This window comes from Anabrus simplex, chromosome 5 (genome assembly GCF_040414725.1).
Source record: "Anabrus simplex isolate iqAnaSimp1 chromosome 5, ASM4041472v1, whole genome shotgun sequence".
Classification (NCBI taxonomy): domain Eukaryota; kingdom Metazoa; phylum Arthropoda; class Insecta; order Orthoptera; family Tettigoniidae; genus Anabrus; species Anabrus simplex.
In genome coordinates this window covers 307,269,751-307,296,627 of record NC_090269.1, presented here as the reverse complement: position 1 = coordinate 307,296,627, position 26,877 = coordinate 307,269,751, and the positions used below count along the sequence as shown (strand labels likewise).

At 37.9% G+C, this 26,877-nt stretch overlaps 1 protein-coding gene across 2 annotated transcripts in view; it reads left to right on the top strand.

Annotated features, from left to right (window-relative positions):
- LOC136874024 (uncharacterized) overlaps positions 1–26,877 on the top strand; it is a 204,397-nt gene that overhangs the window by 40,235 nt on the left and 137,285 nt on the right. For both annotated transcript variants that reach the window (XM_067147507.2, XM_067147506.2), the window contains exons 4-5: positions 10,742–10,834; positions 13,988–14,122. In XM_067147507.2, coding sequence (XP_067003608.2) covers positions 10,742–10,834; positions 13,988–14,122 — 228 coding nt within the window. The remainder of the gene's footprint in view (positions 1–10,741; positions 10,835–13,987; positions 14,123–26,877) is intronic.

Genomic DNA, 26,877 nt, shown 5'->3' with positions numbered 1-26,877 from the left:
TCCATTTACCTCCCTGAATGAATTTTTTCATTAAACAATTCAAATATGTTTGTTGTTAATGCATTATATTTCTAACCTATATCAGGTGCCAATTTCAGCCTTCTAAATGTATCTGTGGAAGGAGACAGAACTCAGGAACGCGCATACCCATGCCGATAGATGGAGGTTTGAGTGTCAACATGGGAAATATGGTACAATCACTTAAATGGAAAAGTACAAAAATCATGGTCATGAGAGGTTCATTCTATTTTTCTTGTGATGACACTATATCTGGTGCCAGTTTTAACTGTTAAAAATTTCTCATTATCTGAATATTTCCATAAAAGTGGGATATACATATACTAGCTGATGTACCTGTGCTTTGCTACAGGATTCTCAAATACCGATTTTGTGGTTTCCCTAACTGAAGTCAACATAGGTAATTACAAAAACGTGAGTAGCGATTAAAAGCAATATTATCATATAAAATACTCAATCAAATGAAAACCGCACATTTTCTCACTTAACGAAGAGTACTATGGTGCCAATCTAACAGTCCAAAGTTCCAGAGCTGGAATGACCAAGTTGCAGACTGCCATGGACACTCATCTTCTGTTATTCCGTTAAATATACACACTGCTCATTCCAATTGGTGCCTCAGAGTAGGGGTTGAATAGCTTGAATGCTATGATGAACCACTGTGGTATGTACCAGTAGTATCAGAAAATTTATGAACCATAGGAATGGCATGCTAAAGAAGAAAAAATGCTGCATGTGGAGGTCAGCATGCAGTTCCTCACAGCAATTATAATAAGTATTTCTTGTCCACCTATTCAATACAATACAATAGAGAAATTAATTGTATGAAAGTGTAAACACCAAGAAGGTGATTTGTATTGAATAGGTAGACAAGAAATACTTCCTATTATAATTACTGTGTATAACATCATTCAGTACAGAGTAACTATGAAGATAATGACCTGTAATGCAGTTCCTCATCAAAATTCATGACAAAAGTTTATCTTGCAAAACCTAGTCCCACAAATAGTTTTAATAGAAATGAGAGTTAAGAAACGAGGCTCTGGCAATGCTGTAACGGCATGCAGCATGGCCAAGCACAGGTTGCATGAACTCAGCGTTCTGCCGGAGCTGTCTCAATAGCTCAGCAAGACGAGGTAATGCCATAAATGCCAGTTATACAGACGCGCTGATGTTCGAGCTGCGTTTGCACCATTTTTCTTTTTTTTTCAGTTAATGTATCAAATTGTATCCAATATACACCTCCACTATGCAATACACTATGTTCTGTCTTACTGTTACTGTTACCTTTATTTAAACATTCAAACATAACATGAACTTCTTACAGACGTAAACGTTTCGTCCATGGCAGAAATAAAGCCAATACGTAGAACATAATTTTGTTTGTTTGTTTGTTTGTTTGTTTGTTTGTTTGATACAGTAATATTGTCTCTATCCAGTGTGGTACAAGGAAACACAGTACAGTAGGTAGGCTACACTGGATTGCCCATTATGCTACGCACAATAATTCCGTAATGTACGTGTGACATTCAGTCTTATCTTCACAGAGCCGGTACGTACACTTACGAGTAACGTTCGCTTAACAGCAGATATTCAAAGCAACCACCTTGCATTTGCAAACACTCCTCCACTCGCTGGAGCATACTTCGCTGGACCCTACGCAACACACCTGCATCCACCATTGCCAATGCAGCATGCACGCGAGCTATTAGGTCTTGTACATCCATGGGTGGAGTACTATAAACATGTTCCTTTTAAGTGTCCCCACAAATAGAAATCTAGTGGATTAAGGTCTGGGGAACGTGGAGACCAGAAAATTGAACCTCCATGACCGACCCATTTCCCTGGAAACTCTTCATTTAACCAGTTACGCACAGTCATTCCAAAGTGTGATGGTGCACCATCATGCTAAAACCATAGCTGTCGCCGAACACCAAGTGGAACATTTTCTAAAGTGTCAGGCAAAGTATTGCCCAGAAATGTACAGTAGCAGGGCGCATTCAACTTGTCCAGCAATAGGTAAGGGACTAAAAGCACTCCTCCCATGATTCCAGCCCACAGGTTTATGCCAAAGCATGCCTGAAAGCGACGTTCACGAGTGACATGTGGGTTTTGGTCAGACCAATAATGTCTGTTGTGATGGTTGAAAATACCTTCCTGAGTGAAGCTACATTCATCACTCCATATAACATTATTTATAAAATGTTTATCTTAAACTTGTTGCAAAAGCCATTCACAGAACTGTACTCGTTGAATACGGTCTTCTGGCCGCTGGTGTTGAGTTAACGTGTAATGATGTGGATGCAGTTTTTTCGTCATGCAACACGTCAACAACCAGTGTTTGAGACACCTGGAACTGCTTTGCAATATCACGGGTACTTCGCTGAGGTGATTGGTGAAGGGCTTCCTCTGTTTGTGGAGTATGTCTAGTCCTTGGACGACCTCTGTCCACTACTTGTGGACGAAAATCACAGTTTTCCCACAGGTATTGCTCAAGGCGACAAAAAACATTATCGGGATGGCGCCTTTGAGGGTACCGTGCTGCATACTCACGAGCAGCAGCAGAAGCTTGGTTATCGGATGCACCCAACACTAAAAGCATATCGATGTATTCACCATTTGTGTACTCCATCAGGAAGCCGCCCTTCATGCACTTCACAGGACCAGTTATTGTTGTGCATTGCATGGTTGGTTGATTCATGCAATCAGTTGAATGGATCACACTGTCATGTGTTACACTATTGTAATGTGACAGCAGGATGTCATGCTTACAAACGCAGTTACATGATGGGAACTAGGGACCTGACACACACAAAATAAAAAAAACCTGACATAGATTCGAGCCATAGCACCATGGTGCATGTGGGTTTGATAACCCAGCCGTCTACTCAGTGAGCTGTGACGACGGGTACAGTAGAGCGGGATGATGCACGTTTCTCTATTACATTCTGAAGTGCTGCAGGATGTGACAGTGTTCCCAGCTTCTAGTTTTCAACTTGTTTTCCAACAGCACCAGATCCGATTTGCCTATAGAAACTTTAGTCTTGCAATGGGATGAGGAATCGCATGCCGACCTCTAAGTCCGGAATTTTTTGTTCACCCTGTATAACTCCCCAGCTACTTCCTGACAATATTCAAGCAGGCTGTTGCACTCAGTACGACCGGGCGAGTTGCCTGTGTGGTTAGGGGCGTGTAGCTGTGAGCTTGCATCTGGGAGATAGTGGATTCAAACCCCACTGTTGGCAGCCCTGAGAATGGTATTCCATGGTTTCCCATTTTTACACCAGGCAAATGCTGGGGCTGTACCTTATGGCAAAGGCTGCTTTCTTTACACCCCTAGCCCTTTCCAATCCCATCATTGCCATAAGACCTATCTGTGTTGGTAAGACATAAAGAAAATTTTAAAAAATACTCTGTACGCAGCAATAATCCCATCTATTGGAGATGCGTGGCAACAGAAGACGCAAAGTAAATCACATCGAACAATAGTCCATGTAATGTTATTGTTGATCTATTTTATGAGCTTTCTATATTGTAGGCCTTCACATTTAGTTTTCTTTAGACTCTGTGATATTAGGGAGTCTTATAAAATGTATAGCATAGACTGTAGTTCCTTGTTCTCAGACTTTACATACTGATTTTCATTCAATTCTGTTTACCCATTTTCTCATGACTCGGCGCTGATATGGACTTAGTAACAAAAATCCAAATTCATGAATATCTCTGATCATAGCCGATATGGCAACAATGCATAAGAAATTTAAAATTCATATAATATTTATCGAAACGATCACCAATAACATAAATATTTGAGAATTAAATTTTAGGCGTTCCCCTAAACTACAATTTCACTTAGCATGAATAAAATTATTTGACATAGATTGTAGTGATTTATTCCCTGACTTTGCATACCAAATTTCATTAAAATTCTCTTCAGTTGTTTTCTCATGATGCATGTACATACATACAGATGGACAGAAATTTCAAAAAATTAAAAAGTGCATTTCCTTGTTACTGTGGACACGACTGATCCCGAAATACCATCCTTTTTAAATTCTGAGCAGTGTACAGACAACTTGTATATATATGGATACATGTTATGTCTTGCTAATGGTCATTTAATCTGCTAGATGTGATGGTTAAAAGTTATTTTCAAAGTGAAAATTATTACTATTTCTTTCCTTTAGTGACCTGAACCTTCATCATAATCATCAGTCTCTTTTCCAACAGGCCAGGTGTAAGAATGGAGAAGCCTCTTCAATAATCTTCTGTCTTGCCACCTCTTGCCTTTCAGTATCTTCTCCCATTCCAGGCTTCTCCTAGACATATCATATTGCAACTGCTTCGTTCATCCATCCGTTTGCAGTACTTCTCTGTGAAATAGACTTTGGGTATTTGGGTTGATACCCTCGTCAATGGGTGACCAAACTAATTCAATCTTGACTCTTCCAGAATGTAAAGTACACTTCAATGCAGTTCTGTAACCCTAATTTACAACCTCATTGTGATTATCCCAATGAAGATCTTTCTTTATATTAACACCTAGGTATTTGCATTAGTCCCCATGAGGTACATTCATTCCATCAACACAGGAATTAAAACAGGACTTTTTCCTCCTGATGATACTTGCAACTTCAAGGTCTTTTTGGAGTTGCTCACAATCCTGCAACTTATGATATACTGTAGAGAGTAATAAACATGTAAAAAGCAACATATGATTCCAGTTCTTGACTTGTATCGTTTATATACATAAGGAAACATAAAGGTGCAATAATAATGCCTTGCAGAACATTCTTAATAATTACAGGATCAGATAATGCTTCACTTACTTTTAATTCTGTTTACTTTTCTAGAAAAGTAGCCATCCATGTAATCACTCTTTTGTCTAGTTTAGTAGCACTCCTTTTCCTCAGCTGTTTCTCATGATCTATCCTGTCAAATACAGTCCATTTGACCTACTGACTCTAAAATATCTGCTATGTCTACTTAAAAGAACATATCAAAAAGATTCAAAATTTCGAGATGATGCCAAAAGAGAAAGAACAATAAGAAAAGAAAGAATGTTCTATGAAGAGGAAGCAGGTGGTGGTGTTTTGAGGTCATAAGTAGATCATTAAAGTTTTGTTTTGTATTTTGATGTGTTCAAAAGCTGAGTTATTAGATGTGCTTTGGACATCCATAGGTGATTTGATTGTTGGGCTGCTGTAATGGTGAATCATTTAGTGTAGATGTTCATTCTATGTACGGAAAAATATGAACTCGTGATGCTGCAGGATAGGGTATGTTTTTCATGGTCTATAGAGAGGAGTTTGATGCGATCATGGAGATAGGCTGGTTGAGAAGTTACCAGTAGCAAAGAATATGTATTCGTGGTGCTCTTGCAAGCAAAGTAACTTGAGTTGCCGGTACGACGGTTTAACATGGTCACCGTAATGAAGCCCACAGATTATTTCACACAAGCAATCTGAACACACTATAATTTCCCTCCCCATTTTACTCCTAGGCTATTATAAACTATATTGCAATCATTAAAATGAGGTAATCAAAAGTGTTTCAACAACAGTGGTCTTTAGTTTGAAAGTGAAAGTTAATTTAAATTTACTGAGGTGATTTAGTCTTCCTTATATTTTTCTACACACGGATGCAGAGTGATCGGACCAGGACAAATGTTCATCAGATATCAATCCAAAATTTTGTACAGGAATTAAAACAGAGAGGACCATACTTGGAGCATATTTGGTCAGCTATGATAATGCAGTTCAATTGAGTTAGCAAAGTAATTTAGGGTAACCAATAATTACTGCCTTGGATTTTGATGGGTTCAGTTTCAATTCATGATTTTTGGCCCATATGTCTATGGTCATAAACTCTTCATTTAGGTGTAGTGTTCTTGAGTGTAGGTTTTCATGTTTACTATATATATAAATTTGTGTTATTTGGTGTTTTAATCAAAAAGCTATGCCATTTAAATACAAAGTGAAAATAGGGAGCCTAATATAGATCCCTGTTGTACACCCATGTCACCCATACACAAATTGCTGCTATTAATTACCGTACTTGCTGCCAGTGGCTGCTGAAATAGGAGTACACTTGCAGAGAAATTCCAACTATTTAATTTGGATGTACCTCCTGTAGGTGGGGGATGACGATGAAAAATACACCCACAGTACCCCCTGCCTGTCGTAAGAGGTGACTAAAGGAGCCTCAGGGGCTCTCAACTTGGGAGCGCGAGTTGGCGACAACGGGACCTTTAGCTGAGCCCTGGCATTGCTTCCACTTGTGCCAGGTTCCTCACTTTCATCTATCTTGTTCGACATCCCTTGGTCAACTCTAGTTCTTTTCTGACCCCGATGGTGTTAGAACATTCGAGGCCTAGGGAGTCTTTCATTTTCATGCCCTTCGTAGCCCTTGCCTTTCTTTGTCCAGTACTTCATTTTTTGAAGTGCCCTTTCTTTTTTCACTCCCTGACACGCTGTCGGTGGGGGATGCAGATGAAAAACATACCCACGATATCCCCTGTGACTAAAAGGGGCAACCAAGGGATGATTGAATTAGAACCATCAGGTTACTTGTGATAAGTACCATCACACGAGGAACACCATGGGTTGACTTAACTTGCGAGTAGTACCACTATGTGAGGTACACAATAGGTTTGTGATTAGTAGGATGTGGGTGGATCACTATAGGTTTATAGTACCCATGGAACACCATGGGCTTAAGTTGCTTGTAATTATTACTATTATGTGAGGAACACCACGGCATAATAAGAATCCCTGTGATTAGTACCGCTATGTGACAATGGTTCTACTTTACTAGCAATAAGTACCATTATGAGGGGCTGTTGACCTGGATTTTGGACCCCTTTAGACAACAAGAATCATAGATTCAGGATTGTGCTTTGCAAGCAGCCCATTGGTCAATATATACCATTGTTTTATGTTAATTTCTGGGAAGGTGAGGCATTGTGGGTTGGACCCACCGATTGCTTTAAGTTCATAATTGTTAGTCTTTTCAAATTCTAGTCTGGATTGATTTTGGAATTATTTTTAACTTTCAGTATTGTGAGTTGGATCTGCTGATTATTTTTAATTCATATTTATCATTCATTCTTCAAGTTTTGAATTCTGGTCAATAGATGAATTTTGGAAATTTAAATTGTCATTACATTTACTGTCATAAAAGTGGACAAACTGACATTTTTCCATGTTTCAGGTTAAGTTCCCTGTTTCAGTGAGTAACTAAAGATACACCAATGGATAAATGTGATGAAGAATTTTCATTAACATTTTTTACTTATATCATCTGTGCCCCTAGTCCTGGTCTAATGTGTTTTATCGAGTCCTTCACTTCTTGTAGCATGACATGGAAGAAGTAAAATTTATCCCTGTGTGGAGATGATGCATTGTCATGTAAATTAATTACTCTTCGGTGACAAAATTAATTCCCATTGGCAAGGAGACAAAATGGTCATTCAGTTAGTCTACACTAACATTTAGTTAGATTTCTGGTTATCAATGCCAAAACATTTCATAGATTTTTACACAGTCACAGGTTGTAAGTTGGGTCTAATCAAGTTATGGGCATTTTATAGGTAATTTTATTCTGTAGCATTTTATAAGTCTGGTGGTTAACTTCAGTTGGGTAGTATTTGTACCATCTATGAGCAGCATATAGTTTAGCCATTAAGTTATGAATTTAATAATCAATGATTTAGAAGTTCTGAATCCCTATCCCATGTACAGAGGGGAGTGTCGATCGTAGCTGCGTCGCTTAGCTGTTCACACAATTTATCTCTATCTACAGCACAGAAGTTTGAGGTCCCTGAATGATAATGTTTCTTTGGTTTTGGACATTGTAAGTGGTTGGACAGATACTGTCATGCCTAGATAGTCCCAGGGTTGATATTCATTCATCTTACAGTACTTTTCATGAAATGTTTGTTATTATCAGATCAAGGAGAGTGCAACTGTTATTAGGGTTGTGGGTTAGTTTGCGGGGTAAAATATTGTTACATGCTTCTCAAGTATTGAGACTGTTGAATAGAAACTGCAGTACTGTCAAAGAAATTTTTTTTTAAGTCTCATAGTCTGGTAGAAGGTTCAGTATTTCTGTCTCAGGGTCAGTTAAATACCTTATTTTTGGTGGCTTGTAAACCACTCCCAGCAAGCATTTGCATGGTTATCTTCACAAATACTCTGGCATGGGTCATACTGTGAAGGTGAATTGCTAATTACTAGAGGGTTGAGGTATCTGGCATCATAAGCTAACACCCCTCCAATTAATTTTCCTTCGCAGTCATTTCTTAGAAGGATGTACGTATCCATGTCAACAGCTGAGCTAGGACACTTGCTGGCCAACCATATCTTGGGCATAAGAATTGTATGGAACAGACTACGCACTTCATCCAGGACAGCAACAACTGGATATTAAAATGACAAACATTAAGTGCTCTTGGAAATTGTTTCACAGCTTCGTTAAAGATATTAGCAGTTGAGAAAGGGGCTACGTTTGCTCTAGTAGCTGCATGTGTGTCAAGGAGCCAGCTAATGGAAAGGGGTGTTTGTGTGGAAATGAGTCGTGCTACTCTTTTTTTCCGTAAGCTATTGAAACCATGGATACTTTCAAGCTAACCCCCAGTGGGCGGGGGGTGCAGATGGAGAATACACCCACGGTATCCTCTGCCTGTCGTAAAAGGAGACTAAAAGGGGCCCCAGGGCTCTCAACTTGAACGTGGTTTGGCAACTACGGGGCCCTTAGCTGAGTCCTGGCTGGCATTACTTCCACTTGTCAGGCTCCTCACTTTCATCTATCCTGTCTGACGTCCCTTGGTCAACTCTTGTTCTTTTCTGACCCTGACGGTATTAGAGCATTCAAGGCCTAGGGAGTCTTACATTTTCATGTTCTTCATGGTCCTTGTCTTTCTTTATCTGGTACTTCATTTCTCGAAGTATTGGATTACTTTCTTCTCTCTCTCTACCCCCCTTCTGTGGGTGCAGGACACAGACGAAGACTACATCCACGGTATCCCCTGCCTGTCATAAGAGGCAATTAAAAGGGACTACCAAGGGATGATGAAATTAGAACCATTAAAATAATTGTGATTAGTATCGTTACGTGCGAAACACCATGGGTCGGCGTTACTTGAGACTAGTACCACCATGCGAAGAAAATCGTGGGTCTACATTATGTAGGAGCTGTACCATTATGTGAGGAACCTATTTGTCTGAGTGTTGCGTATGATAGAGGTCATCATGAGTATTCCACTGGTCGGTTCCACTGTGTTCAGAATGGGTCTGTGTTACCTATGAGTAGAAGCTCTTTATGAGAAACACCATGGGTTTATGTTGCCTGTGGTTAATACTACTATGTGAGAAACACCACAAGTTTGGCTGGCCCCCATGATTAGTACCACTATTTGAGGAAAACAGTTGGTCTGCTTTGCCTGAGAGTAGTACCATTATGTGAGGAACACCATAGACTTGTGTTGCCTGTGGGTGTTACCATAATGTGTGATACACCATGGGTCTGCATTGCCTACGATTAGTACCACTGTGTGAGCGACGTCATGAGTATACGTGGCCTGTGAGTTGTACCACTATGTGCGAAACACCATGGGTTTGTTTTAACTGCAAGTGGTGCCATTGTGCGTGACATACAATGGATCTACATTACCTGTGATTAGTACCAGTGTAGGAGGAATACCATGGTTCTGCTTTACTAGTGATTAGTACCATTGTGAGGGGCCAGTGACCTGGATTTTGGACCCCTTTAGATAATGAGCATCATCCGAATGATCAAAGACATTGTGAATTGGATCCACTGATTGTTCTTGTTTTATAATCATTTTCTCATCACCATTCATTTTAGATTCTAGTCGGTAGATACATTTTGAAGTTTCAATTTGCATTTCGTTACACCTCGTACCATTAGGGGCCGATGACCTAGCTGTTTAGGCCCCTTTAAACAACAATCATCATCAATTTCAAGCTACCAAGCAAGTTGCCTATGTGGTTAGTGGCATGTAGTTGTTACATTGAATTTGGAAGTTAGTGGTTTCCAAATTCACTGTCAGCAGCTCTGAAGATTTTTTTCCCATGGTTTCCCATTTTCACACCCAAATACTGGGGATGTAGCTTTCTTATCCTATTATTGCCGTAAGACCTCTAAGAGTTTGTATGATGTTAAACCTAGAGCAATAATGGTATTTTTTCTAAAAATACCATCATCAGCATTTGTTGTTTCATTACAGTACTATTTTCTACAACATGATGCACTAGTTCAAAAGATATTCCTGTTCAGACTTGCTATTCAGTCTGTGGATCAAAGAATATATGAATTAAAGGAAAATTAAAAGAAGGGTATAAAAATAAGTCTATCTACAGCTTGTAAACCGATTACCGTCAGGGTTGGAAGAGATAGAATTGACCAAGGTAGGTCATATGGAGACTGGCACAAGAGAAAGCAATGCTAGACTGGGCTACACCCTACAATTGCCAATCCATGCTCCAGGGTTGAAAGCATGAAGGCTTTTATCCCTTTGTCACCTCGTATGACAGGCCGGGAATACTGTAGGTGAATTGTTCAGGGGAATTAACCATGTCTGGCAAGTTCATATTTATAGATGGAAGTCTGCAGTTCACTCTCTTTGTTTCAGGGTTCACGTGGATTGAAAGTAAATTCTTACTACAGTGCTCATTTTCATGTCTTTTTCTTTTAATTTTAGCGTGAGTCCATGCTCCTTACATTACCAAGGCATGAAACGCAGATCAGCAAATGGTGAGCTAATGTTAGAAGATGAACAGGAGGAGAGTGAAGAGTAAGTCAGTATCATTACATATTTAGAAAATTAATATTCCAGTTAGATTTAAATGTAAAGGCAAATAAGCTCTTAATGACTACTACTCAATTGTATCTTCTCATTGGTGTCATAGTTAAGCCCTCTCTGATCTTTTAAGTTATTGATCCTAAAATTAACAATTTCTGCTATTAATAATAATGTTAACACTTTGAAGACGAGCGACGTGCACCGTACGTCATTTGTAATGTTCCTTGGAGGACGAGTGACGCACGCTGTACGGCGCTGAGTTCAAGTGCTCATATATCCGCTTTAACATATTACAAACATTAGCAGAGTGCTGGAACACATTGTGCAGTGCTTGTAGTTCATTAAAAAATGCCACGTAGCGGTAAATCATCAGAACATAATTCTAGTACGATACTAATTTGGTTCTACAGAGGCGGTTTCATAGCCGCATGGTCTCGCGCGGCCGGCGACTAGAGCAAATTTTCACAATTTGATTTTTCTCATTTCTCAATGATTAGTATGTATGTTGAGTTTCATAAATGTATCATGGTGTATGTGACTGTGTAATTAATGTTTTTAATATGCATCATGAAAATTTTTTAAAAATGAAAGTAAAGAAAAGGGTTTTTAAATTTATTTATAACAGTTAGTGGTTTTGCTCCAATCTTGAAAAAGAAGGTATGCATGCATTGCTCAGATGTTGCTAAATCCAAAATAGGTTTGTGACCATAAGTAGTTACATTTGTATAAAGATGTGAAAACTCAGTAAAAGGCTCAGTCCACAGTGTGTAACATCTAGCTTCATCTGCTCAGTCTTTAATGTATTAAAGATATGTCCTAAGATTTCAATTAATAACATTTTTTTTATCTAAGAAGTGGGATCTGCAGGTAAGATCATGGTGAATGTGTGTAAAACAAACTGCATCCCTGCAAAGCATATCTCTAGACTTCTCTGTATCCTTATAAAGGTTAAGATAAAATATAAAATGAAAGAAATTGTAATTTCAAAGGATGTAGTCACAAAATAAGTTAAATGGAACTTCCCTCCATGGGAACTTAGAATTTCCATTTAAATGGAACATGTCAAACAATTGATATTAATTTTGTGTTTCCATGCAATTGAACATATCCAATCATTGAGTGCGTAAGTTTATGAGAAATGCAGTTAAACATTTTTTCATGTTGACTGATTTGTTAAGAGAGGGCACAAGAGGTGTTCTCCAGCTTGCTTCAATCTCCATTTAGGGGCGGTGGCAGATACCTGCCAGTCATTCACATAGCCTTTTCTTAATTTTTTTCAAAGAACTTCAAAATTTATTGACCAGTTCCTTCGACCAATTATTCTTATACCTTACTCTTCACCCTATAAATAAATATTTGATCCAGTTTGCTTTCTTATATTCCAACTTTTAAAAGCAGGAAAGATCATAATCTGAAGATAAAAGCTCCATTTAAGTTTATTCTTTGAAATTATTTAATTATTTGTGTGTAAATATTTGCTTCTTTTTTTCTAATATTTATAATCTTCTACTAATATTTGATGTCTGAGAATGAATTAACCATTTATTATCAATGTTCGTGGCCTAAGAACAAAAACTGCTTTATTTCTTAAAAATCTTTATCAAGCTTGTTAATGATTACCCCAGTGTAGTTCATACCTTATATTAACATCTAGGTACTTCAGTGATCCCCTTGGGGTACTTTCATACCATCGACACGATAACTAAAACTGAGAGGACTTTTCTGCATGATCAAGCTTACAACCTGACTTTGCATCCAGTTTACAATCATACCATTGTCTGTCATCCATCTCACAACATTGCCTAGGACATTTTGTAGTCTCGCACAATCCTGTAACATATTTACTGTTCTATACAGTATATAATAATCTGCAAAAAGCCTTATCTGAGATTCCAGTTCTCTAACTCATATCATTTATATTATATATATAATAAAACATACAGGTTCAAAAATACTGCTCTTTGCGACTTTCTCTCTTAATCATTACAAGATGAGATAACTCTTCACCTATCCTAATTCTCAGTTCTAGAAATTTAGTCACTTATTCACTCTTCTCTAGTCCAATAGCTCTCATTTTTGTTAGTAGTCTCCCATGATATATCCTATCAAAAGCCTTGGATAGATCAATAGTCATACAGTCCATTTAATCTCCTGAATCAGAAATTTCTGGTATATCTTGCTGGAATTCTACAAGTTGAGCCTTACTGGAATAACACATCCTACCCAAACTGCTTTTTTCCAAACCAGTTAGTAATTTTGCAAATGTCTAATATAATCAGAAAGAATGTTTTCTCAGACCTTACAATTATGTCAAGCTGACCAGTTTGTAATTATCCACTTTATCACTCTCTGCCTTGTACATGGGACTATGATTGCATCTCTCCTTCATTTGGTATCACTCCTTCTTGAAAACTGTAATCAAATAAGTACCAGTATGTCAAATATGCCGTTATATCCCAACCCGTTGCCTTTAGTATATCCCCAGAAACCTTATCAATCCCAGCTGCTTTTCTAGCTTTTAACTTTTGAGTCTTTTTATAACTGTCATTATAATCCTAGGTAAATTTCAATAATTTGCCAGTTGTTTGTCATCTCCTCTACCTAGATATTATAACTACCTTTACATACTACTGACTGAAGACTTTTGATTTCAGGGACTGATAACTATGTAGTGGCCTGACTTGCATTCATTGAATATGCTCTGTGCTCAATTATTTGGGACTAAAATTTACAACGGTAATAAAGAATAATAATGATCATAAGAAGAAATTCTACAGAACTGTTGCCATATGTTTCATGTCTTATTGAAATAATTCAACTTCTATTGAAGATCCTATTGTGATTACTGGTAAAACACATGGTTATGGTGAGAATTATTACAGAAACAAAGAAACTGAGATATATTATAATTTTGATTATTTATCTAGTATCACTAGGACCAAGAGAAGAGATTAATAAATGTCTTAAAGTGTATAATTCAGCAAGGAAACTTGAAATGAACTTTTTCCTCTATAAACTAACATGAAAAAATATTTCAGGTACATGTACATAAATCATTTACATTTAGAACTGTCTTAATGACAAATTCATTGAATGTCATGAAGATTGTTTGGTGTGATTTTATAATTTTAAATGATGTTGCAGTGTAGATGGATCAACTGAATGGAGCAAGTTCCTAGCATCTGTGAGAGCTCGACTAGCAGTAGAACAAGTTGTTCATGGGGTTACGGCAGCTGCAAATCTAACCTTCGACTTCCTCTCACTTTTACTTGTAGCTGCGTGAGTATAAGTCAAAATCATTGTAGTTACTCTTAAGCTTTCTATTCATGGTCTGTAAGTGACAATGCTGTTAAATTTTATAAAACCTGGACCCTGGGGTAGCAGTTAAACAGTATCCTCATACTGCTTTATTCTGTATATAGCATTGGTAAAAAGGTAGAACAAACTCTATTAATGTTGAAAGATGTAGGGCTTAAATGTAGAAAGAGAAGAATTTACATAGATCTCATGTATGCTGCAACACACTTCCTTATACTGCTCTGAGGACCACTGATCCTTGCCAGATAGAATACATTTTTTAAATTCCATTTTTGGTAACGTTATTTCATTTTCAGTTACCATTCTGTTGTCATATGTTTCCTTTTAAGGTTGTGTATAAATTTGTTTCAACAAATTGAAGAACGTAACTTATTTAAAAAATAACAAAATATAAATGGTTCATGGTGTGCGTTACTCTAGTCAAGTCCTAGTTCGTGAATCATGGCCAGCGGCTGAGTGGCCTAGTAAGTGGTCCTCATTCGGGATACCAGGTGCTATGGTATGGGAGTGGGCATCTCGGACACATTCTGAGTCATTGCCCTCCTTGTTCTCAGGTGGCTAGGGCTATACAATCCACCAGTGGTCCATAACCCGTTAGAGAAGAGATCCTCACTTGGATTATGTGTAAGTAGGGTAGCATCCTGCTTCTTTAATTTACCGAGCAAGCCTCGGACCTATGGGAGTAATGGAGTTCCACTCCCATTTGACAGGCGAGGGACTCCTTGGAAGCAACTTGGCGAACAAAATGGAATTCGATGGGGCCCTATCGGTATTAATGGGGCTTATGGAAGAAAGTAGAACTGGCTGAGTCAGCAAAGAGGATGCATCTGGATGTGCTAGGAGTAAGTGATATATAGGTAAGAGGAGATAACGAGGAAGAGATAGGAGATTGTCAAGTGTACTTGACGGGTGTTAAAAAGGGAAGGACAGAGTCTGGGGTAGGCTAGGTCAAGCAGCAGGGAAACCTTTCTGGACAGTAATAAGGAATCTTAGGAAGTGAGGGGAAAAAGGAAATGAAGTGTTTTGGGTAGTTCAGGTGAACTCATAATAAATCCCACGGAATCACTGGACAGGTGGAGTGAATATTTTGAAAATATTCTAAACGTAAATGGAAATCTACATGGTGGTGTCACAAGCAACGGAGCTCATGGGGAGGAGTAGCAATTATGCTTGAGGAAGTGGAAAGGATGGTAAACGAACTCCATTGTCATAAAGCAGCAGGAATAGATGAAATTAGACCTGAAATTGTGAAGTATAGTGGGAAGGCAGGGATGAAATGGCTTCTTAGAATATTAGCATGGATTGTTTGTAAGGTACCTTCAGATTGGACAAAAGCAGTAATTGCACCTATCTATAAGCAAGGGAACAGGAAGGATTTTCAACAACTATCGAGGTATCTCATTGATTAGATACCAGGCAAAGTATTCACTGGCATCTTGGAAGGGAGGGTGTGATCAGTGGTTGAGAGGAAGTTGGATGAAAACCAGTGTGGTTTCAGACCACAGAGGGGCTTTCAATATCAGATTTTCAGTATGTGCCAGGTAACTGAAAAATGCTACAAGAGGAATAGACAATTGTTTGTTTCATAGATCTAGAGAAAGCATGACAGGGTACTGAGGGAAAAGATGAATACCTGCCATCCAAAACATTGTAACCCTCACTTTTCTAGAATTCTGGTTTTCCATGCATAAACTATGTATGCGGTTAGTGAGGCATGTAGGAAGTTATGTTGGCAAACATGTACATTAAGGGCCTTTTTTTCTTTTATTTAAATTTTGCCACGTGTCTTGCGGGTGCAGAAACGTATCAATGGAGGAGGAACGCTTGTGTCGCTAAGTCCTAGGGGACGAAAATGCAAAATTAAATATAGTAAATGGAAGAAGAATGAAAAGAAATACAAGCGGAATTCGGGGCAACCATATTTGGCCCACAATAACAAATCAGTGCCTGGGGAAAATCTGTGCTCAACAGGTAAGTGGAAAAACATAAGCCAATGGAAGAAAGTCAACAAGTTTCATAGGAGAGTCATATGTTTTAAATTTTAATGTGTAATCAGAGCTTTTATTATAAAATGTATTATATATACTGTATAAGCATATAAATGTCTTGCTCTCTTTACAGATTGCTACCTGTAAATGTACAATAAATACCAATATAGAACACTGAGTTTGGAGGACAACAGAATGCTGTTCGAAGAATTCTACAATTTAGACTACAATGCACAAACACGACATTTAGCTTAGTCATGCATTGCAATTGCAGATATCAAACGCAGGGAGACCTATGAGGCCATTTCATGCAGACACTGCACATTTAAGTACTTTTTAAGAAAAAATGCTGAACAAATTCAGGTATGCCAAAATACCTTTTGCACGATATATAGAATTACTGCTAGATGTGTGCAAATGCTCCAAGAGAAGATAAAATGTGGCATTTTCTTCGAAGACAGAACAATGTAAAAGATTTGATAAGAAAACATGTTAAGAAGCTATAAAGACAAGAAAGCCATTACTCGAGACATAAGAATGAAAAGCTCTGCCTGAGTTCCAATTTGAATATTGCTAAGCTTTACCAACTCTTTAGAGAAGAGAATCCTACAGTACAATGCAGTGAAAGAGCGTACAGAGATATTTTCAGGGGAGAATATAATTTATGCTTTGGAGTACCATGTTTGGACTTGTGTGGGTATTGTGATAGACTGTTCCTTCAGACTGTTAACAGTGAAAATGAAACTGAAAGAAAGAGAGCAAACTGCACCATTTGCAGGTGGAAGCAGCTTATTCAATGCTGCAGAAGGATACTGAAAAGGCTACAACAAACAAAACCTACATTGTCATGCACAGACCTCCAGCAGGTACTGTACTCTCCTACTCTTAACCATTCTGCAATATTCTATAAAGGTCAACTGTCAACTAACAATCAAGCAATACATAATGTTAGAGACAATAAGGTGTGGAAATGAGTATGGACTGAAAATGTAGCCTGACGAGGACCAGCAGAAATAACCTCTTGCCTCCTGAAGTACACAACCTCTGAATTTCTTCTTCTTAATCTGCTTACCCTCCAGGGTTGGTTTTTCCCTCGGACTCAGCAAGGGATCCCACCTCTTCCGTCTGAAGGGCAGTGTCTTGGAGCACGAGACATTGGGTTGGGGGATACAACAGGGGAGGATGACCAGTACCTCACCCAGAAACTCTGAATTTTCAGTACTAAAATCCAGTGAAGAAAGAACTTTAGTGGTGTGGTCAGATTGATGTACAGGGCAGAATAATAACTGGAAAACTATTCTTTTGTACCAGTATCTACTGAACGTGAAGTACTTCACATCTCTGGAGCAAAAATTTCTAATCATGGGCCACAGCTTTTTGCCTTGTGATCAAGATTTTGCATTAATTGAGAGAAACAAGAAGAACCAACTTGTGTATGAACCATCTGAATGGGTCCAGGTAATAGCAACTGCAAGACCAAGCAACTCGTTTTTGGTTTGCTACATGCAGCAGGATGATTTCACTGACATGAGTGCTATTGAAAAACAAATCCACAAAGATCCAAATTGCAAAATAACTGACTACATTTGGATGAAGATATCCTCACTTTCCAACAGTACTTCAATGTCGTAAGAGCCATAACTACCTACAACCTTCGTACTACGCAAACTTAGCGTTACTTTCTAGAGGTAAAGCCAACATCTCGGTTCCACCTGTTATAATAAGCTTGGATAGACTACCCAGACTGTATTCATTCATTCAATCATTCATTCATTTATTTAGCTTCCATAGACTGTACAATTACATATTTTGAAATATGCTAACAGTATAGGAGTTCTAACATATTCTTCACTACAACTATTAGACAAAATCCTTAAGGCAAAACAAACAGAACTCAGAGACTTCCCTATTTTTTTAATATGACAATCCCATCTTAATTTTTCATCTATATGGACACCTAAAAATTTTGTGGTCAACGCATTTTCAATTGCATTTGCATTTAATGTAAGGTTGTGTTTTTTTGCAGTTTTGTCATGGTAGTTAGATGCCTTGAATTCCATGTATTGGGTCTTTTTAAAGTTCAATGTTAGTTTGTTTTTCCTGAACCATGATTCTAACCTAGACAGGACTGCATTTGCTGTAGTTTCTATAGACGTAGAGTCAGGATTATTAATAATTATGTTTGTATCATCAGCATACAGAACTGCTGTTTCTACTTGATTGTGAGGAAGATCATTCACATAGATCAAGAAAAGAACAGGCCCCAAAATACTACCCTGTATGAAGAGCCATTGCTGTATCTGCAAAAAATAAAGCTAATCTGCTAGGCATGTGTTGATACATTCCTGAAAAGTATCGAGGTTTTTATGATAACCTAAAAACAAAGTGAAGTGACGAATTTGTGAGCCATCAAATATCCAGGTGGAGATAGACATGCTCAAAGTCGCATTCAAGGGTAATGGTTACAGCGATTTGCAGATCATGGAGCCCTGCATCCCAGAGAAACGACCAAGCAAAGCTCACAGAAGGAAGAAGTGAAGGGAACTGCCTACTTGCCTTACATTCACAACACCACAGATCAAATTGCCAAGGTCCTCCGCAAACACATGATAAAAACCATGTTTGGCACCGCCACTAAAATTGCTCACAGTCTGAGTAAAACAAAGGACAAATTGCCCCACATTTACATCCTGGGGTATATGAAATTCCCTGTACTTGTGATAAGGTATACATCGGCTAAACATGCCGGTCCATTGGTACCTCTATCAAGGAACATGAAGGTAATATTCATCTCAATCAACCAGACAAATCAGCAATAGTTGAGCATGCTCTATCGTCGGGTTATGATGTCATGTTCCAAGACACTCGAGCTCTTATCCACACTAGACACTACAGGTCCAGGATTATACAGGAAGATGTGGAAATACATAGAAATCGTAACAATTTCAACAGAGACACAGGTTATCAATTAATACCTGGTTGCCAGCCATTAAGAATTTACGTAGGTAGTTCCCGTCCCTGTCCCTGTCACTATTGTTATTTTGTCTCGGCGTTTTCCAAATTCGTACGTTGATTCATTCCAAGCTTGTGTCAATGTCGTATGTTACGTACACATGTTATGTGAACTTCTTAGACTGATTCTGATGGTTTGGTCAGCTTCCGCTTCGAACGCTAGCGCTGTGCCACGTCCTGGGAGCCATCTGGTGGTGAATGAACGTACCATTTCCACTTCTATTATAACTTCTAAATTTAAAGAGTCATTGTTTAAGAAGCCTTTCTCGTGGACAGTCAAGATTTCTTCTGATGACTCGGAGCACATTTCTCTGCAAAACGTAAAGAATTTCACCTTATTTTGTTGAAACGGCAGAAAACCCAAAAGCCTATACAGTATTACGTCTATAATGTGATGTTTATTCATCATTGAAAAAGATTACAATAGAGTAAATTAATATATTATTTTGGGTCCACCTTTTCAATACAAAATGTAAATAGTTTAAATTACATAGGGACTAGTTTCGACCTAGTAATTTCATTGAAGGTATTATCAATAAATACAATCATCGTCCTATAACTGCTTTGAAAAAAGAAAAAAAAAATTCTTTATTTTCTACCTTTACTTTCAATAAAGATATTTATAAGGTCACTAACGTTTTTAAAAAACATGGTAAAATCTCCTTCAGAACCAACAATAATAACGCTAAAGTCTTACACAACTCATCTGTTAATAGAACTGATCGTTTTTCAAAATGTGGTGTATATAGGGTCAAATGCAACGGCTGCAATTCTTCTTATATTGGACAAACAGGAAGAAGCTTTAAAATACGATACTTGGAACATGTCAATGCCCAAAAACACAAATTTTCTGCAGTTGGTCAACACATGAATGATTATAATCATAAATTTACTGCCATTAAACAAGATATGGTAATTCTCAAAATTATGAATAAAGGACCCCTCCTTAACATAACAGAGAATTGCTTTATAAATCTAGACCAATATTTTAATCCTAATTTCAATCTTAATGACATTTCCGAAAAGTCGAACATTCTTTTTGACCTGCTCATTCAACTTTTCAGACAATCAGAATCTAATATTAAAGGTCCAATTTTTCATTCTATTTATAGTACTTTTCTTAATCATTCTTCCATATTCCCACATCCTTCAGCCCCACCTTAAAAAAAATCCTTTTCTTCTCCTTCCTTTATTTTTCTCCCTTCACCTCCTCAAGTTTTCCTTGCATCTCACCTACCACCATTTTCTCTCTTCAGCTTATTACAACACACATCAATTCTCTTATGACATAATATTTTCTTCCACCAGACCAAATATTGTTTATTTCCTTACTGTCATTTATTCAAAACTTTTCTTCTCCATCCTTTATTTTTCTCCCTTCACCTCCTCAAGATTTCCTTTGAACCTTGCCTACCATTTCTCTCTTCAGCTTATCACAACACGCGTAAATTACCTTATGACATATTTTATTTAAACATTTTCTACCACCTGACCAAATTTATTTATTTCCTACTGTCATTTATTCAGAGTCAATTTTATGGTCCGCATTGAACTGCGAATTTATATCCACATTTATTTAACTCCATGTATGTTATTCCACCTCATGAAACATCCATCGTCCTTCAAGATTCCAGAAGCGGAAGAGCTTTCTTCTAGCATCTTACTTCGCATCGACAATTATTTCTAGTTTTCAAACATCTTGAAGACAATGTTACGGTACTTTAATTTCAATTGATCTCTGAATGAACATCATCTTCGCTTGAAAACCAACCTTTTTTCGATTTCCACTTTCACAACTTGTCATTTTTATACGACGCACGGGACCTTTTTATGGATCTGTATTTTTTAACATAATATAGCGCTTCTCTGGACTCCTAAGCCTCCACGCGCAACAATTATCTAGTTCCAAAAAACTGAAGAGCCTTTCCAACATCCATGTGTTTTGACGTCTATGAATACCTTAAAAAATGACGTATCTTCTTTGAATTTACAACAGCAAACTCAAGAAGCCAGCATTCAACTGATAATTCTTCTTTATAACATCTTTTAGTGCACACTGGACTTCTAATGCCGTACGGCGCACTGAACTTTATTTGTAAGTGAATGACGTGACTTCTGCTCAGTGCTTCGTCAATTGGAAGAGTTATTATTTTTAATATATTGCTGCTCAATATCCCACATGGTATGTACTTTTAAAAAGACTGTACTTGTGTTTACATTGTTTATTTTTTCTTCGATATTTATGCTTTAATTTACTTCAGGCTGATGATGACCTATTATTAGGTCGAAACTAGTCCCTATGTAATTTAAACTATTTACATTTTGTATTGAAAAGGTGGACCCAAAATAATTTATAAATTTACTCTATTGTAATCACAGTTCAATACGGATCTATCATTATGAAACTTATTTCTTTTAATTGCAAAACATTCTCGCAACAATATTGCTGGTGTTCAGTGAATTCTGTTAAACAGTGGGATGCTCTTACAATGAGTAATGTAAATTAGAAGTGTGGTTTGTTTCATTATTTTTATACAGAATAAAAACAATAAATGATATTAAAAGCTATAAATATTTCCAGTAGTGTAAACATTGAAGCCTCCGTGGTTCAGACAGCAGCGCGTCGGCCCCTCACCACTGGATACCATGGTTCAAATCTCGGTCACTCCATGTGAGATTTGTGCTGAACAAAGCGGAGGCGGGACAGGTTTTTCTCCAGGTACTGCGGTTTTCCCTGTCATCTTTCATTCCAGCAACACTCCCCATTATCATTTCATAGCATTTATCACTCATTAATAAATCACCTTGGAAGTGGCGACCTCATTGTAATAACAGCCTATGAATGTTTCATTCATTACATCCCTGACCCGGTCAATGACTGGAAAACAGGTTGTAGGTTTTCATTTTCAGTGTAAATATTCTAACCACCGGGCGAGTTGGCCATGCGCGTAGAGGCGCGCGGCTGTGAGCTTGCATCCGGGAGATAGTAGGTTCGAATCCCACTATCGGCAGCCCTGAAAATGGTTTTCCGTGGTTTCCCATTTTCACACCAGTCAAATGCTGGGGCTGTACCTTAAGGCCATGGCCGCTTCCTTCCAACTCCTAGGTGTTTCCTATCCCATCATCGCCATAAGACCTATCTGTGTCGGTGCAATGTAAAGCCCCTAGCAAAAAAAAATAAACATTCTAACCTGCAAAAAATGTGCTACCAGTACTTCCATTACAGTTACAACCTTTTTGCACTGATGTCCAAAGATCATCTCTTATATCTTGATTTGCAAGTTGCACATTGCCAAAATTATTATGCATTAATAACTAGCGAACTCATTTAAATTAATTGTTAATGGCAGAATAGGCATTCACAAACAATTTGCTTGTTTATTTGTTTTTCTTCTCTCCTGAAAAATTTGCATTTTGAGGGTTACAAGGTTTTTGCCATCAGGTATTCAGATGTTCACCATACTGGGTGACTGTGGGATAAAGGGGGGATAATTAAAATCAATCAAATGCATTTATGTTGACAATTGGGCTGCAGTGAGAATTGATGGTAAAAGTTTTTGGTTCAGGGTACTTAGAGGTTAGACAAGGCTGTAATCTTTCACCTTCGTTGTTTGTAGTTTACGTGGATCATCTGGTGAGAGGCATAAAGTGGTAGGGAGGGATTCAGGCAGGTGGAAATGTAGTAAGCAGTCTGGCCTATGCTGAAGACTTGGTCTTAATGGCAGATTGTGCCAAAAGCCTGCAGTCAAAAATCTTGCAACTTGAAAATAGGTGCAATGAGTATGGTATGAAAATTAGCTTTTTGAAGACTAAATTGATGTCAGTAGGTAAGAAATTCAAAAGAATTTAATGTCAGATTGGTGATACAAAGCTGGAACAGGTAGATAATTTGAAGTATTTAGGATGTGTGTTCTCCCAGGATGGTAATATAGTGAGATTGAATCAAGGTGCAGTAAAGCTAATGCAGTGAGCTTGCAGTTGTGATCATCAGTATCCTGTAAGAAGGAAGTCAGCTTCTGGACGACACTGTCTTTGCATCGGTCTGTTTTTGACCAACTTTGCATCGGTCTGTTTTTGACCAACTTTGCATCGGTCTGTTTTTGACCAACTTTGCATCGGTCTGTTTTTGACCAACTTTGCATTGGTCTGTTTTTGACCAACTTTGCATTGGTCTGTTTTTGACCAACTTTGCATTGGTCTGTTTTTGACCAACTTTGCATTGGTCTGTTTTTGACCAACTTTGCATTGGTCTGTTTTTGACCAACTTGCATCGGTCTGTTTTCGACCAACTTTGCTTTATGGGAGTGAAAGCTGGGTGGACTCGGTATCTCTTATTCATAAGTTAGAAGTAACAGACATGAAAGTAGTGACAATTTCTGCTGGCACAAACAGGTGGGAAAAATGGAAGGAGGGTACTCGGAATGAGGAGATAAAGGGTAAGTTAGGAATGAACTCGATGGATGAAGCTATATGCATAATCCAGCTTCGGTGTTGGGACCATGTGAGGTGAATGGAGGAGGATAGGTTACCTAGGAGAATAATGGACTGTGTTATGGAGAGTAAGAGAAGTAGAGGGAGACCAAGATGATAATGGTTAGACTCAGTTTCTACAGATTTAAAGATAAGCGATATAGAACTAAATGAAGTCACGGTGCTAGTTGCAAAGAGAGGATTGTGGCAAAATTTAGTAAATTCAGAGGCTTGCAGACCGAACACTTGAAAGCATAATGGTCTATAATGATGTATGTATATAATAAAATACAAATACTAGTTTTCAAGAATAGTAAGCACGACTTCTGTGCACTTTGTTTTTGTCGCTCATTCCTACAGTGCCATTAGTGTCTTGATTCTCTGAGACAAAGACCTACAAGAGTGTGCAAAGTCTGCTCAGAAAAGTTCTTAAAAGAAACTAGAAAATGATCAAGGAAAGAGACTCGATGGTATTGTGAAAGCTGTAATATGCAACTTACCCAACAAATGTTTTAAACATTATCAGTCAAATATTTAATTGGGACTGTAGAAAAAAGGATTACCTTTTCCAGTCAGATTTTTCTCTCTTAGATAACATATTAATTCTAATGTGACAAAGTTGGATATGAGTTTAAAAAAATAATTTAAACATGACTTTAAAGAAATGAAAATACTTGAGATTGCCCCTTTCAGTATTTCAGTGTTGAAAATAAAAGAACCAAATGAGTTCAATGCTGAGACAGATAAAAAATATAGTTTTGGGTACAAAAGGAATAATTCATTAGCTTGAAGTGTCGGTTAAAAAGCCTCAAAATATGGCTTCCCTGTGGCTCAGTGGATGAAGTATTTGTTAGCTTTCTAACTAAAAATACTGAAGGTTGATTGTTGAAAATACCATATTCAAAGCTAGCCTGCTGGTCATCACCATTAATGTGTCAAGTCTATACTGTTCTGACACCATAGTTAGCTGGTCCGAGTACTATTGGTCGAAAAAAATCCAACATCAGGATGTTGGCTGGTAGGGTAGGAGGGGTGATATATAATTTCTAATTGCTAGATTGAGTGCCAAAAGCCAGATTCAATTCCAAACCTCTCTGCAGTGTTCATGTGGAGTGAGTGCATATTACTCTGTTCAGGATTCATCCATCGGATGGGAATAAGCTTTGAGCAGGCCGCTTAGTGCTAATTGACAGGAGTAAGCTATGTGCCAGCACTGGGTTTCATCTTCTCCCTTCCTACTGTCATCTTGTCATATCTTTCATTTCATCTCATTTACTCCTGTGATGAGACTGATGTCAGGAAGGGTATCTCTTCATAAAAACTCTATGAAGATTCATCTCGCTTCACACTGAAACCCAGAGAGAAACAGCACAATGGTTGGACATACCATATTCAAGACAACCATTGATATTCCAAACAAGTACTTACTTGACTTCATTATCACTCCAATTGAACAATGGAAGAATTTTCTTCTGCAAAACATTCAGTCTTGGGTAAGCATTCATTGAATTTCATGCAGTGAACACTTTCTCAAACCCAAAGGAGAGGAGATTTGATTAACCCTTTCGCACTCAGCGCGCCAATCTATCGGCGCGAGAGTTTATGGCGAGAAAGCTCACGGCGCTGATACATCGGCTCTGTCCTCTTTAGGGATTTTCGTCATTTGCGTGGCTATTAAATTGTAACAGTTGATCGTGACAGTACCTTAAAGCATTGAATTTGCATTTTACTCTACAGATATATCCACCAGCCTTACAAAATATTTTTATTTTCGACAAATTAAATCTGTTGACCATGAATGTTTATGTTGTGGTTATTTGAAGTTATTGCGTGGATCTGTTTTGGTTGGCTTATGAATACAACAATTTTATCTCGATATGAGTTTAGTTTAGAGTATATTTCATTTCATTGGTATAGCGTGTGTTCGCTGTACTTCGCAAACTATAATTTTACTTCATTTCATAACTCCATTGTTGCACGTGCTTGCGTCATCTTTTTATCATAATGGCGAGGCTGAATGAGGCCGATATCCTTGAATTTTCAGATGATTTAGACTGTAATAATGACCTTCTTTTGCCGAAAGTGATTCGCATTATGTGAGAAATCAATCACAGCTGCTCACCGTGCATCGGACTAAGAGGACCTGACATTGATGACCATTACATGTAGAGTGAATATGTGCCATGCTTCATGAATGAATTGCAGCACACACATCATATTGATATCAAATATTCAGAATTAAATGTTCTTTCTTCACGTCTAAGAGTAAAGAAGGAAGACGCAATAATGTCTGATATTTCAGTCATTGAAAATCAAAAATTATTTTTTAAATTTATTTTCAAAATTTAATAATTTTTTTGGCTTTACCAATAACAATACGTCCTAGGTATAATAATTTCTGAAATGCTCATAGTTTTCTGTATTAGTGTGATTTATTTTAATGTGTGTTAAACTCTTTACGGGAGATAGTAGGTTCGAATCCCACTATCGGCAGCCCTGAAGATGGTTTTCCGTGGTTTCCCATTTTCACACCATGCAAATGCTGAGGCTGTACCTTAATTAAGGCCACGGCCACTTCCTTCCAACTCCTAGGCCTTCCCTATCCCATCGTCGCCATAAGACCTATCTGTGTCAGTGCGACGTAAAGCCCATAGAAAAAAAAAAAAAAAAAACAAACCTCTTTACATGTTGATTTTTTTTTCTTTTTTCTTTTGTAATTTGTTTTGGAAAATGACAAATTAGTCTGAGTGTCTTCGAGCAAACCCCTGCATATAGGCTGAGTGCCAAAGGGTTAAATATGCTCATATTACAGGTCATTTAAAAAGGATGCCAAATGAGTGAGGAATGTACTCTCAGAACAAATGAAATAACCACACTGGAGTTATTCCTGGTTAATATGTCATTGCCAGAAGCTTCTATGTATCATAGTCCAGCAAACTGATAAGGAGGTCATAAGATACATCCCCCAGATCATCTGTGGCTATCTTTTTGTTCAAAGAGTGTGTGCTCTGGATCTTGCAGGATGGAGCTAGGCAAATATCTTAGACTGACAGGAAGGTACGATTAGATTTGGATGGTCAAAAGGACACAGTGTACTGAAGGTGACTGATGTTATTGCCACACAGTAAGATCAAGCATATGGTAGGCAGTGCAAGGATATGCAGTGTACATCAAACCAATGGCAGTCAGTTAAAATGTTCTCTAACTGCTTGAGGCAGCAATTGCTGGACATGACTGGCCACGTGT